Source organism: Oncorhynchus nerka, linkage group LG18 (genome assembly GCF_034236695.1).
Source record: "Oncorhynchus nerka isolate Pitt River linkage group LG18, Oner_Uvic_2.0, whole genome shotgun sequence".
NCBI lineage: Eukaryota > Metazoa > Chordata > Actinopteri > Salmoniformes > Salmonidae > Oncorhynchus > Oncorhynchus nerka.
The window spans coordinates 22,715,498-22,731,272 of record NC_088413.1 but is presented as its reverse complement, the minus strand read 5'-3'; the positions used below and the strand labels follow the sequence as shown (position 1 = coordinate 22,731,272).

The 15,775-nt window shown below is 43.5% G+C and overlaps 1 protein-coding gene across 1 annotated transcript; it reads right to left on the bottom strand.

Annotated features, from left to right (window-relative positions):
* Positions 1 to 5,903: 5,903 nt before the first annotated feature.
* Positions 5,904 to 14,457, bottom strand: LOC115117233 (uncharacterized). Its single transcript, XM_065003765.1, has 10 exons — positions 10,768 to 14,457; positions 10,019 to 10,459; positions 9,499 to 9,765; positions 9,125 to 9,382; positions 8,771 to 9,016; positions 8,268 to 8,525; positions 7,226 to 7,603; positions 6,872 to 7,141; positions 6,701 to 6,784; positions 5,904 to 6,552 (listed from the first exon to the last, which is right to left on the bottom strand). The coding sequence occupies exons 1-10, from the start codon at positions 11,247 to 11,249 to the stop codon at positions 6,486 to 6,488; spliced, it is 2,751 nt and encodes a 916-aa protein (XP_064859837.1). The 5' UTR covers positions 11,250 to 14,457; the 3' UTR covers positions 5,904 to 6,485.
* Positions 14,458 to 15,775: the final 1,318 nt, after the last annotated feature.

Genomic DNA, 15,775 nt, shown 5'->3' with positions numbered 1-15,775 from the left:
TATGCCCTGATGAATTGGAGCCAACATGGACCAGCATCCCTGTGGAACACTTTCAACACCTTATAGAGTCTATGCCCTGATGAATTGGAGTCAACATGGACCAGCATCCCTGTGGAACACTTTCAACACCTTATAGAGTCTATGCCCTGATGAATTGGAGTCAACATGGACCAGCATCCCTGTGGAACACTTTCAACACCTTATAGAGTCTATGCCCTGATGAATTGGAGCCAACATGGACCAGCATCCCTGTTGAACACTTTCAACACCTTATAGAGTCTATGCCCTGATGAATTGGAGTCAACATGGACCAGCATCCCTGTGGAACACTTTCAACACCTTATAGAGTCTATGCCCTGATGAATTGGAGTCAACATGGACCAGCATCCCTGTGGAACACTTTCAACACCTTATAGAGTCTATGCCCTGATGAATTGGAGTCAACATGGACCAGCATCCCTGTGGAACACTTTCAACACCTTATAGAGTCTATGCCCTGATGAATTGGAGCCAACATGGACCAGCATCCCTGTTGAACACTTTCAACACCTTATAGAGTCTATGCCCTGATGAATTGGAGTCAACATGGACCAGCATCCCTGTGGAACACTTTCAACACCTTATAGAGTCTATGCCCTGATGAATTGGAGCCAACATGGACCAGCATCCCTGTGGAACACTTTCAACACCTTATAGAGCCTATGCCCTGACGAATTGGAGTCAACATGGACCAGCATCCCTGTGGAACACTTTCAACACCTTATAGAGCCTATGCCCTGATGAATTGAGTCTGGATGGCTGAGGGCAAAAAGCGGGGTGCAACTCAATATTAGGAAGGTTCTCTTAATGTTTGGTATACTCAGTCTATAAAACACAGGAAAACACAGAAGAATCACGTTTTTGACTGCGCTGGGCCTTTAAGATGTTCATACCAAAGACCATTTAGCCATTTCATATAGAATTGTAGGACTCCTGTAGGGGGTGCTATTATCCCATAGAAACACATTGAATAACACATTCACACGCAGCAAAACAGGTTAAAAAAATGTCATAACAAGGAAGTATGTTTTGAAATATGTTTCCAGTATCTGAGAGATATAAGAAAGCTCAGGATATTTTTTCATGTGTAATAAAATGTGGAAATGTGGAATGGCTCTATTCACCTCCAGTCATTTTTACTGCAAAGTCACTGAATGACCGTCTGACTAGTCCTGTGAAGCTTGTGGGCGTTGTAGAGAAATAACGGACGACACTGCAGCTGGAGCCTCAGTCAGCACACCCGCCTAGCCAAGGGCCACAGGCCCCTTCACTAGACCAGCAGCAGCCAGAACCCCGGCTGACCCAGCATTCGTCGGCCCTCCAGTCCACTCGGCAGCCTCAGCGACGCCATCTATCCTCATCCGGGGTCCTCCAGTTCCTGCACTAGTGGGACAGCACACCTCTGGCCTGCTCTCCAATGCTGGATTGTGGCCCTCCTCTGTTGTGGAGACACCACCAGCACCTGACTGGAAACCTGCTGCCTCCACAGTGCAGCCGTGGACTAGCCATGCCATGTTATATGGACACTTTCAACACTGTCCCCTGGCTACTGCTTGCTGCTGATGGGGTGGACCTGCCTTGGCCAAATGGACTTCATATTGACATTCCAGCAGGGAATTCTTTATTTTTGTAAATATGATACTCATACGTAGGGGTGGCTGTTACAAATTCCCCGCTGGTGAGCTCAACCTGAACTCAGTGGTATATGTAGTATAGTAAATGTAAATCCGAGACACTCCATATAGTGTATGTTACGTTTCATATGGTATGTATTACATTGAACACAAATGTAAAACGCAACATGTAAAGTGTTAGTCCCATGTTTCATGAGCTGAAATAAATGATTACGGAAATGTTCCATAAGCACAAAAAGCTTATTGCTTTAAAATGTTGTGCAAATTTGTTTACATCCCTGTTAGTGAGCATTTCTCCTTTGCTGACATAATCCATCCATCTGACAGGTGTGGCATATCAAGAAGATGATTTAACAGCATGATCATTACACAGGTGCACCTTGTGCTATGGACAATAAAAGGACAAATCTAAAATGGGCAGTTGTATCACACAACACAATGCCACAGATGTCTCAAGTTTTGAGGTAGCGTGCAATTGGTATGTTGCAGGAATGTACACCAGAGCTTTTGCCAGAGAATTTAATATTCATTTCTCTACACATAAGCTGCCTCCAAAGTAATTTTAGAGAATTTGGCAGTGCGTCCAACAGGCCTCACAACCGCAGACCATGTGTATGGTGTCGTGTGGTTAAGTTTGCTGATGTCAACGTTGTGAACAGAGTGCCCAATGGTGGCGGTGGGGTTATGGTATGGGCAGGCAAAAGCTACAGACAACAAACACAATTGCATCTTATTAATGGCAATTTGAATGCATATAGATACTGTGGCCCAATGTTGTGCCATTCATCTGCCGCCATCACCTCTTGTTTCAGCATGATAATGCACGGCCCCATGTCGCAAGGATCTGTACACAATCACTGGAAGCTGAAAATGTCCCAGTTCTTCCATGGCTTACATACTCACCAGATATGTCACCCATTGAGCATGTTTGGGATGCTCTGGATCAACGTGTACGACAGCGTGTTCCAGTTCACGCCAATATCCAGAAACTTGCACAGCCATTTAAGAGGAGTGGGACAACTTTCCACAGGCCTAAATCAACAGCCTGATCAACTCTATGTGAAGGAGATGTGTATCACTCTGTGTGAGGAAAATGGTGATCACACCAGATATGGACTGGTTTGCTGATCCACACCCCTAACTTTTTTTAAGGGTATAAAAGGGATCTGTGACCAACAGATCTGTATTCCCAGTCATGTGAAATCCATGGATTAAGACCTCATGAATTTATCTAAATTGATTGATTCCCTTATATGAACTGTAACTCCGTAAAATCTTTGAAATTGTTGCATGTTGCATTTATATTTTTGTTGAATAAAATTTGTGGAAGTCCATCATCCATTTCGTATGATATATTACAAATTACAATTTGTTGTGGCTAACGCTAGCTAGGCTAGAGTTAAGGTTAGCATTAGGAGCTAGTTTAAAGAGTTAAGGTTAGGGGTTAGGGGAAGGGTTAGCTAACATGTTAACTAGTTGCAAAATTGCTAATTAGTTAAAGTAATCTTTGATGAGATTCGAATACGCAACCTTTTGATTGCAAAATGTGTGCATATTTTTCAAACATTCACTATGGGTTTTTACAAGGTGCAGGCCAAGCCATTCCATCAAACATTCACTATGGGTTTTTACAAGGTGCAGGCCAAGCCATTCCATCAAACATTCACTATGGGTTTTTACAAGGTGCAGGCCAAGCCATTCCATCAAACATTCATTATGGGTTTTTACAAGGTGCAGGCCAAGCCATTCCATCAGACATTCACTATGGGTTTTTACAAAGTGCAGGCCAAGCCATTCCATCAGAAATTCACTATGGGTTTTTACAAAGTGCAGGCCAAGCCATTCCATCAGACATTCACTATGGGTTTTTACAAGGTGCAGGCCAAGCCATTCCATCAGACATTCACTATGGGTTTTTACAAGGTGCAGGCCAAGCCATTCCATCAGAAATTCACTATGGGTTTTTACAAGGTGCAGGCCAAGCCATTCCATCAGACATTCACTATGGGTTTTTACAAGGTGCAGGCCAAGCCATTCCATCAGAAATTCAGAACGTGTCATCTGACAGCTAGATATACCTACTTACATTTTGGAAGCTAATAGGTTGCATTTAGTTAAAATATGAGACATAATAATTGTAATCAGAAGATAATATTAACATGTAAATATTATTGGTAACAGAATAAATATCAGAAGAATAACTGCAGATGAAATAATGCTGTAATTGAAAATCATAGATTAAATGTAGGCTACTGCCATTTAATTTAAGAGCTAGAATATTTTTTTTTTAGTACTTTGCCTTTCATCCAAGAGGTTATAGGTTCAAAACTCAACACTTCTGCTTTAGGTGATAAACTTTGATGTCAGAATCCGAAGTGTAACGAATGTTAAGAAGTCTGTGGCTCTGGCGTTGTAGGTTTGAAACCAGTGCTGGCTCTCTATCATGGTTGCCTTAAAACTGAGCACTCTGTTGCTGAGCAAGTAAAGACTGCTGGGGGTAAAGGCTGCTGGGGGTAAAGGCTGCTGGGGGTAAAGGCTGCTGGGGGTAAAGGCTGCTGGGGGTAAAGGCTGCTGGGAGTAAAGGCTGCTGGGAGTAAAGGCTGCTGGGAGTAAAGGCTGCTGGGGGTAAAGGCTGCTGGGGGTAAAGGCTGCTGGGAGTAAAGGCTGCTGGGGGTAAAGGCTGCTGGGGGTAAAGGCTGCTGGGAGTAAAGGCTGTTGGGGTAAAGGCTGCTGGGGGTAAAGGCTGCTGGGGGTAAAGGCTGCTGGGGGTAAAGGCTGCTGGAGGTAAAGGCTGCTGGGGGTAAAGGCTGCTGGGGGTAAAGGCTGCTGGGAGTAAAGGCTGCTGGAGGTAAAGGCTGCTGGGGGTAAAGGCTGCTGGGAGTACAGGCTGCTGGGGGTACAGGCTGCTGGGGGTAAAGGCTGCTGGGGGTAAAGGCTGCTGGAGGTAAAGGCTGCTGGAGGTAAAGGCTGCTGGGGGTAAAGGCTGCTGGGGGTAAAGGCTGCTGGGGGTAAAGGCTGCTGGGAGTAAAGGCTGCTGGGAGTAAAGGCTGCTGGGGGTACAGGCTGCTGGGGGTACAGGCTGCTGGGAGAAGCTGTGACACGTAAGATGGCTGTGCCTTGTTGGACGGAAGAAAGCGATAAGTGGGGAGTGGTTCATCCTGGGATTCCCCCCTGCGGATATGGAACAGTAACCAGCAGTGGTTATGGAGGAAAAAGTAGACACTTTTGATCCGAACCACAGGATTAACCGGAGAAGGAACCCAATGCTTCTATCACCATCAGGTTAGTGCTACCAAAACCACATTGACCAGTCCAGGCTTGAATCTGTAACACCATGCTTCAAGGGCAAGAGCCATCAGCTACTTCACACGTGGAAAAGATCCCAGCATAAATCTGTGAAGGTAAAATGGGGCGGGACTAAAGGAATAAGCTAAAGACTTCGACCAACTAGTCTCATTGTACTAGTCTCATGTAGCCATACCTCCAAAATCACATTGTTGTCATGCTGGAGAATTTTGTATGAGCCAAAACAGAATGGTCTGCTGGGTTCCAGCGGCTACATTTTGATTGGATGTTATATTTCAAGAAACCTCCCCCACATGCCCTTAAAAGGGAAGCTGCGTGTAATGTTCTTCACAAGTCGATGAAGGCATTACAACTGCTCTACTAAATACATTTTGTTATGGTGTGTGTACATACAGCCTATGTTATACATCAGCGATTTCCTGGGCACCCTCACACACTGTTCCTCCTATGGCACTAGTGGCTACCTTTAGTGCTCCGCCAAAGCAAGGCAATTGATTGGTTTGACGTGTTGCGAGGCATCAATGGTTTCCACCCACTTGTAGCTACTTTCTGCCCTGAACTTCACCAGGGCTGTGTTCAGTATGTTTCTACGTTCTGAAACGGTTCAATTGAACGTAAACGGTTCTGTACTGAACAACCAGTTGAAAAATGGGGAGGGGTTGGGTTGTGGGTTGGAGAATGCTGTCAGCATGGCCACTGCCCTTTACAAATAAAAATATGTCATTCATTGCTTCAAGCCACACCTCGCTACACCCACCAAACGTACCTCGAAGTCTGTTCAAGAACATTTTGGGGAAACGTGTCATTCAGTACAAAACGTTGCACAACATAGCAAACGTTCAAAAGAAGTCAACACACCTCTTGCTTCCTGAATAGGGAAGCTTGGTTCTCAACATGGCTAGCCTGAGTAACAATACCATGAGGTTGACCTGAAACAAAACACTCATGTATTAAGTCTCCCACTGCAACTGTAGAACACATTCACATCAACCTGATAAATACTAGACTATAAAAGCACATATACAATCCATTCCTTCTGAAGGAATTTCACAAATTGTCAGATCACAAAAATCATCTAGTTATGTAAAGCTCAAAAAACGTTATACTACACATGTTCCTGTGTTTAAGAACCATGTAAGAGGTAAATAAACTACACATTCCTATCCATTACACTCAGAACATTCCAGAGTTCTGGAGTCTCAACTATTTTTACAATACCTTAGTCCCAAAATCCCTGATGACGCCACTTGCAGTTCTTCTGACACCATGATGAGGTCAGCTAAAAACTAAGGGGATGTGGCTGTCATTCAATATTTAAGAATTGGTTAAAATTAGGATACGTATAGTGTCCAGGTTAAGGTTGATGAGATGAGGCTTCGTAGCTACTGCACCCATCTTCAACATCCATCTTCGCTTCCTCTACCTCTTCAACATCCATCTTCGCTTCCTCTACCTCTTCAACATCCATCTTCGCTTCCTCTGTCTGGACTTGGACCTGATGCTGCTTCACCAGATCTCAAACCTCTTGTCTGTCAGGAACGGACTTCTGTCCTTGATTGTGTTGCTGAAGAGCCTGTAGAGAAGAACACTATCATCATCATCATCATCATTATTAGTTTTAGAACATTACACTACAGACAACCATCATTAAATAGTTGCACCCAGAAAAAGAGACCATATGATCTCACGTGCACACACAAACTGACATCACACACACTCACCGTACGGTGCGGATTGAAGTGTTGGTGGAGACCAGTTGGAGAATTCTGTCGGTCAGAGCATCAGTGATGTCATTGTGACCCAGGCTACAATACAGAAACAGGAAGAGAATGAAGGATCAGACATTTGTTATGTAGTCACATGGACACACACACAGAGTGAAACCCACTCACTCAAGAACTTCAACTTTGTGCAGGTGTGTGAGCAGGGGCTGTAGATGGTGGTCTGTGAGTTGGCAGTGGCTGAGGTCCAGTTCTGACAGCCCCTCTGAGTGTTCCAGAACCAGAGCCAGAGATCCACAAGCCTTTTGGTTCAGCCTGGTCTCACTGAGGTCCAGCTCCCCATCCAGGGCTCTGCACAGGGACACTGCGTGCCTCAGAACCCTCTCTTCAATCCCCTCACACACATGGTCCAGCAACTGAAGTAGCAGAGCTTTGCTGGGGCTGAGGGAACAATAACCAGAGATAACATTATGAGACAGCTCTAACTCCTACTTTTCTAAACTAGTTTGTCCTTGTGTATCTAACCTCAGCTTGACAATATGCAGGATGGGAAGCAGCTCTCTCAGTGCTCCGTGCTCCACCTCACAGTCTTTAAGGATGAGCTGCACCTGGGGCTGATTTCGGAACTGGTTCTGGGTCGGGTTCTGAACCAGCTGTGTGCTGTGCTGGCTCTGCTTCAGAACAGAGTTTATGGCCCTACAGTGGTCAGTGGTCAGACACAGCGCCTCCCCCTGGTCGTGAGCTGACAGGTCCACAGAGGAGGAGCAGGAAAAGTCCAACCTGTACTGCAGAGCCCTGAGCAGCTCCGCTGCTGTTGTTGTTGTTGTTGGTGATAGTGCCCCCTGCAGGATCTGAGAGGCAGTGCAGGAGTGGAGGAAACTCAGCAACAGCTTCCTGTCAACACTACAGCAGGTGAGAGAGAGATAGAGACCGTCTTATTTACACACCAGCACACAATAAAACACTGATAAAACACACTACAACTCTGTGATTCACGTCAACTCCCACACATTCCCCTTCAATTCCACCCCTGAGAGAAAGGTAAGTGCATTACACTAAGGTTAGGGCTAGTGGTTAAAATCAGAGTCAGACAGTGTAAATGTGACAGGTTAAAGGAAATATTCATAGCCTGTTATACATTAAAAAGTATTAGTAAATTCCTAGTATGTGAGGATCTTAAAACATCTAAGGTTAAAAATATGCATTCAGTATTAGTTGATATAGATTGATAACATTCATATAATTGTGTTAAAGTTCAAATCTGTCAAAGGGTACGAATTGTGAGAGTAATGTGTAAACGTTATATTGATTACTTTATTTTGTAGTGCCTAAAAGTGTTAATCTGTGATCTACGAAATGCTCTTAATCTATGAGCCGGAGATCGATTGCGCTGGTCTCCACCCATATTCCTGGGGAAAATCGCGGTCTTTTCTCATTGAACTAAACGTTGAATTGAGAATACAACACTGTATCACTCTCGTGATTATTTCTCCCCTGTTTTCAGGGGTGTAACATAAAGTACCATAGTTCTATCCATTCTAAAATAGTCAAAGAGTGCCAACGAAACCTGAGTTGGGAGACTCTGTCCAGAAGAGGCAGGATGCTCTCTATCTCCCCCGGTGGTATGGAGGTCCACAGCAGGTTGACTTTGACTTGGTGGCTGTGCTGCAGGGTGAAACACAGCGCAGTACAGTCCACTCTGTCCAGCTCTCTGCTGTTCAGGTTGATCCAATGGTCTGAAGACCTCAACAAACTGGACACACAGTCACTGGCTCTACTGTCATAGATCTGTCTGATGGTGGACTTCACAAAGCTGGAACTGAGCCTGCAGAAAGATGTAGAATGGATTGTCATGGTTATGTTAAGGTTATAAAAAGGATAACTCACATAGCAACAACTATCTGGGTAGAACACTAATAGTTGAAGTCTATCAATACTAAATAAAGATAAAACACCTCTTGAATTATAACCTTAATGATAATACAGGGTATAACTCAAAATAATGTCACTGTAAAATATTTGTTTTCTTCTTTCTAAAAAGTCTTTAAATATAAAATTAAGTTCACTCACCTCTTGAATATAACCCTTCCCAGAAAGGGGAGAAGATCTGAGATGTTCCTCTCTAGAAGCCTGTTCTTCCTGAGGTCCACTGTGATGTTGTGGGTTGAATGCTGCAGCAGAGAGAGAAGCACCTCCCAGTCCAGCCTACAGGAGGTCAGGTCTCCACCAATCTTCTCCAGGAACCACCGGGTCAAGTCCTTGTCCTGAGCTTCATACACAACTACAGCCAGCTGCTGCAGGGTGTCTGAGTGCAGTCTAGGAGGTTGGAACATAAAGGCAGTAAATAACACAAATATAAATAAGAACACATACATAAGTTACTACTTCTACCACTTTTTAAAAAAACAACAGCTTCAAACTGACCTGAGAGTGAGAGGGCCTTGGTGACAAAGTAGTGTGATGAGAGAGTGACCCTGGATGCAGAAGTCAGTCAGGTCCAGACACTGCACCGTCCAGAGTCTCAGCAGGGACGCAACACTACTCAGAGCCCTGGATAACACTCTCTCTGGTGGCTGGCTGCTCTTTAGGACCAGGGAGAGCTCTGGGACCGTTAGTGGAGAACCCCCTCTCCCTGTCTTCCAAGCCAGTCTGGCCAGTCTCACTGCCATGCCCACATTCAGCCTGGAATAAAATAAAGAAAACTCAAGCCACGTTTAAACAGAGAAACCTTCTCAGATAAAATGCACAATAAGAAATCAAACTAAATAGACCTGTAAAATCTAGCTTACAAAACATACCTGAGCTTGTGTAGCTGTGACACATGTGTGAAGAGATGCGAGGCTCCTTTCAGAGAGATCTTGCTGGGGGTGAGAGTGAGGTCCACTCTGGAGGCACAGAGGCCAAGCACTCTCACCACAGACCTGCAGGTTTTCCTGGGTAACTGTCCTCCCAGTGACAGGGTGGAGCCCAAGGCCTGGAGGAGAGAGGCCAACTGCTGGGCATCCTCTCTGGACCTCACAGGGATGGATTCACACACACGCTGGAAGAACCTGTCAGAATCACAGCTGAAACAGCAGAACATGAGGGACACATGAAATCAAACGACAGTTAGAATACATGAATATTGTTGTATGGAAAAGTAATACCATGTGATGTTACAGAGAAAGTTACATAATATGCCATGACATAACGTAATACGAGTTTTATAGATCAGGTATTCTGAGTAAACATTGAGGTTTCATGTTACAATATTTCATAAAGACAAATCACTATTAGCATCACATAATCACTAACCACATACATTATGTTCAGACTCACCTCAGCTGTGAGATGTAGGGCAGACACTGAAGGAAACTCCTCACTTCACTCTCTTCATCTGACCAGCCTTTCAGCTGTACTGGTTTCTTCTCTGGTTGGAGTTTCAGCACTTCTAGGAGGAGGGAGACCTTTCTCTCTGAGAGGTCTATGGACCAGACTGCAGGAGCTGACTGGTAAACTGGCTGTAATGCTGGAAGGACACTCCTGCCTGTTTGAGTCTCATAGTCCTTCACATGTGAGCACAGATCCAGCAGGAGATCACATTGAAACCACTTATCCTCATCATCCTCGTCACAGAAAGGGAAGGTTGTGTAAGTACACACTGATGATACCAGCTTCAGTGTCTTCTCTCCTGTCTGCTCCTCCCACTCTGCTGCTTGAGACAGGAGACCCACCAGGAACTTGATCAGCTTTGAGATATCAGACCACGATAGATAGAAACTGCAACAAGGACAGTAACAGCTGATTCAGACATGGATGGACACATGAAACCAGTCATTGCTAAACGATATATGAAGTAGTTATACATTTACATAATGTGCTTCTGTTTTATGAAAAAATATATAATTTTAGAGAAATTAACAACATCTATGTGTGACATTTCTTAATGCAACATGTTCATTCAGGAAATCTGAGTATAAATGTTACCAGATTCACCAACATTTTTACTTTTATATTTACCAGGTTTCTAAAAGACAATAATCACTAGCATCACATAATCACTAACCACCACACATGTTCAGACTCACCTCAGCTGTGAGATGTAGGGCAGACACTGAAGGAAACTCCTCACTTCAATCTCTTCATCTGACCAGCCTTTCAGCTGTACTGGTTTCTTCTCTGATTGGAGTTTCAGCACTTCTAGGAGGAGGGAGACCTTTCTCTCTGAGAGGTCTATGGACCAGACTGCAGGAGCTGACTGGTAAACTGTCTGTAATGCTGGAAGGACACTCCTGCCTGTTTGAGTCTCATAGTCCTTCACATGAGAGTACAGATCCAGCAGGAGATCCCATTTCCGACCCTGATAAACTTCAGACAGTGACAACACTTTCTCTACAGTTGTTTGTATGGTTTCTCTCTCATGGAGGGCTGTTTGAAGACATAGATTCAGTAGGAATGTCTTCTCTCTCTTTATCCACTCTTCAAGGGATCTTCTCTGATACTGTGGTGGAGTAAAACTGCATGAACAGTTTAACAACAAATACATGAATATGTGAGATATAATCTGCATTTCAGATGGTCACATTATAGCAGGTAAAATAACATGACTATCTTTCTAAACTCATCATCCACTTCAACCGTTCCTTATAATCATCACCACAAAGTAAGATTGTATCTTTCTAAACTCATCATCCACTTCAACTGTTCCTTATAATCATCACCACAAAGTAAGATTGTATCTTTCCAAAACAGTATGTGTATGTTTAGCATATTAGGTTGGTACGAACAAACTTCCTTTTTAAAAGGGAAATTGTTGAAGGAAATTATAGATTAAATGATTAATAATGTATACATTTCAATTAAAACCATTTATTCTGATACTATTATGTTATGATATGAAATGTATGGGCTCTTGGTTAAGCTGTTACTGAAAATGTAAGTAAAAACAAATTAATTGTCTGTACCTTGCAGAGTTTAAGGGGGAGAGATGAGATAGCTTTTCAGACAGATAAGAATGTTTGGGTTGTGTTCCATTAGTGGAGAAAAGTATATCTTTTAGACAGGTTGGAATGTAGTTTTATGAGGGGAGTAGAAGATCTCCAGACCTGAATACTACGCTATTGTGAGGGTGGGAGAGGGTGTGAAACTGATGACGTCATTTTATGTTCTCTCTTTAAAATGTAATGTTCTTTGTATTTTGAGTCAGTACTCATCAAGAATAAATGCTGAACTTGTTTTTAAGACTGGTCTCTTGCTAATTCATGCAAAATGATAAACTTACAACTTATCATGAAATAGATACGAGTGTGAATTTGGTTTTGGCTACAAAACACATAGGAATTTAGAATTCCTCTATCAATTGGTCCTTCGATCCAGGATCTAAATACCCCTCCCTGTTATCTGGAGGTAGTACGCTGAAAATCGTGCACGGACGGGAGACACCCGTTTTTAAAAAAAGTCCTGGCCTCCGAATTGAGGTTGAAATACAGGCCGGCGTATTATAACAGAAATCAGAGAGGGTGACTAGATACAACGAACATTGCTTTCCCAGTCGGTGATAAGGTCAGTAATCTGTATTCTTGATTAAGGGGGAATGATTTAAATTATCATAGGGTGGATTTAAGTTGTTCTCAGAGTGAAAGTCAACTCTACAAATAGGCTATGCTTGGAGCAACATTTTAGTTCAAAGTCCTATAGGAACAGCGACTTACTGTATATTCCTACAGTGATCACTGTATACGGGTGAAAACTAGTGTCAGATCGAGCGATGAATGGACGGGGGGTCTTTCCCGGTTTTTAGTAGTCTGTGTTCTTGATAGTGAAAAGTGATCGTGTGGTTGAGGTTCCGGGGAAGAAATGGAACAGGTGATTTTATACCATCAGCTTTCAAGAATAGACACTGCAGGATTGGTTTTGGGACTGGCCTCGGTCCATTTGTTTTCGGTCAACTTTACAAGTAGGCTATGTTTGGAGCGACATAGTTTAAGTCAAAAGACCTATAGGAACAGTGATTACTGTATACGGGGGAGTTAAATGTCAGATTGAACAATGTATCCGGCGGAAAGACAGAACAAGTGACCCCATAGATATATAGATCTTGATAATAGACACTGCAGGTTGGTGGTCTTTATTTAGATTATGGGGAACAATTGAGTTGCTTTTCCGTTGGTCATTTTCAATCAACTCTACAGATTAAGCTATATTTGGGGCGACATTTTAGTTCAAAGTCCTATAGGAACAGTGATTACTGTATATTCCTACAGTGATCGCTGTATACGGGTGAAAACTAGTATCAGATTGAACGACGAGTGGACGGAGACTCTTGAGACTCGGTCTATCTGTCCTCGGTCAACCCTACAAGTAGGCTGATTTGGAGCGACAATCTTAGCAGAAGTCCTATAGGAACAGTAATGTATTGTATACGGGTGAGACTTAATGTCAGACTTTAGTAGATGAGGATTCCAATAAAGAGATATTAACCATAAGGTGTTAAATATTGGAATTACTAGGAGTGAGTAGATAAGGATTCCAATAAAGAGAAATTAACATAAAGTGTTGAAGATTGGAATTAATAGGAGGGGCAGGAATTTATTATAATGGGTAGTAATCCCTCTAAACTGCTTTCTGAAGAGACGGAAGATTACCGTTATATGAAACAAAAAGATCGAAGGAACTTAGATTTCTGTCCTAAATGGGAAAAAAAGGAATGGTTTTGACGGACGCCTAGATGTCGAAAAGTTAGAATCCCTTCTAAAACAGATACAAAGGGAGCGAGATTAATGAGAATCCTAAACTGAGGGAAAACGTTGGGCGTCTAAATTGGGGCTATTTTCTGTTGTCTAGATGTCGGAGTAACAAATAAAGATAACTGTAAAAATGGGTATATTTGCGGAGAGTCTCAGTCAATATCATAGCGCTGGAGGTAATAGTGGTCAGCGCAGCAGTTTTACCAACGGCAATCCACGGTTCCGTTCCCAGCCGAGGCGGTTAACTAAAACTGATATTGGAGTGAAATTCACCTATTTGCATGTTTTGCCGGAAAAATACGGTCGCCAGTGGTTGTCTAAATATAACTGAACGTTTATTATGTGTTTTAGATTGAATACATTTTGTTAAAAAAGAAGTCATTAAAAATAATGGCGAGTCAATTTCGATGTAAAACGCTATTTTGCCCAAAATGATCTGGTGGAATAATGTATTGAGATGGGAGTCGTATTTAAATAAATGTATCATAGAAGAGAAAGTTACCTAAGGTTAAATGTAGGGAATAACAGAGAGATACGATACAATTTCGGGCTATCCGGACGTTATAGCTATTTATGAATCGACTGACATATGATAAATTTAGCACAAAACATGGTACGTTTAAATGTTAGAGTATGGTAAACTGAGAAGTTTGGGTTGGGGTTACGTTGATGATTAGAATTTAAAACTGAACGCAATCTGAATAGGGAATAAATATATTTTACAGAGGCAGGCAGATGTGTGATGACGTTGCACGTTTAACAACATCGTTGCTCAAATTTAAACCGAGAAAAGGGGTTGTAGCATTTAGAGGAAAAATGCGTGCATTATAGCTTAGAGTACTTTTCAAAAGCGGCCAGAAGTCACAGATACATTTCATTTAAAAAAGGAGAAGTATCGTAAAGATGCACACAGCTTGCAACGGAAGCGCCAAGCACTAAATGGGCTATATAGTGCAACGCTTTGGACTATAAAATATGTAAGAATAGTTTAATCATAAAAAGTTGTGATTGTTTTTCCGAGTATTGATTTTTGGTTAGGTAACGCCTGGGAATTCGAACTAGAAGTTATAAGTTACATGAAACATCAAGAGATTTAAAACAAACGATGTGAAGGGATCATCAGAATTGTTGGGTGTCGTTGTAGGAGTAAAAGTTTGGGTTAAGGGGATTTCCCTGTTCCCAGAGACAAGGTATCTAAAAGGTGTTGATAGAGGAGAATTATAGTTGAAATGATTAATTATGTATACATTATTGATTAGAACCATTTATTCTAATACTATTATGTTATGGTATGAACTGTTACTGAAAATGTAAGCAGAACGAATTACATTTAACATTTTTACATTTAAGGTTTGTTCCACCATTGGGGGCCAGAGCAGCGAACAGTTTTGACTGGGCTGAGCGGGAACTGTACTTCCTCAGTGGTAGGGAGGCGAGCAGGCCAGAGGTGGATGAACGCAGTGCCCTTGTTTGGGTGTAGGGCCTGATCAGAGCCTGGAGGTACTGAGGTGCCGTTCCCCTCACAGCTCCGTAGGCAAGCACCATGGTCTTGTAGCGGATGCGAGCTTCAACTGGAAGCCAGTGGAGAGAGCGGAGGAGCGGGGTGACGTGAGAGAACTTGGGAAGGTTGAACACCAGACGGGCTGCGGCGTTCTGGATGAGTTGTAGGGGTTTAATGGCACAGGCAGGGAGCCCAGCCAACAGCGAGTTGCAGTAATCCAGACGGGAGATGACAAGTGCCTGGATTAGGACCTGCGCCGCTTCCTGTGTGAGGCAGGGTCGTACTCTGCGGATGTTGTAGAGCATGAACCTACAGGAACGGGCCACCGCCTTGATGTTAGTTGAGAACGACAGGGTGTTGTCCAGGATCACGCCAAGGTTCTTAGCGCTCTGGGAGGAGGACACAATGGAGTTGTCAACCGTGATGGCGAGATCATGGAACGGGCAGTCCTTCCCCGGGAGGAAGAGCAGCTCCGTCTTGCCGAGGTTCAGCTTGAGGTGGTGATCCGTCATCCACACTGATATGTCTGCCAGACATGCAGAGATGCGATTCGCCACCTGGTCATCAGAAGGGGGAAAGGAGAAGATTAATTGTGTGTCGTCTGCATAGCAATGATAGGAGAGACCATGTGAGGTTATGACAGAGCCAAGTGACTTGGTGTATAGCGAGAATAGGAGAGGGCCTAGAACAGAGCCCTGGGGGACACCAGTGGTGAGAGCACGTGGTGAGGAGACGGATTCTCGCCACGCCACCTGGTAGGAGCGACCTGTCAGGTAGGACGCAATCCAAGCGTGGGCCGCGCCGGAGATGCCCAACTCGGAGAGGGTGGAGAGGAGGATCTGATGGTTC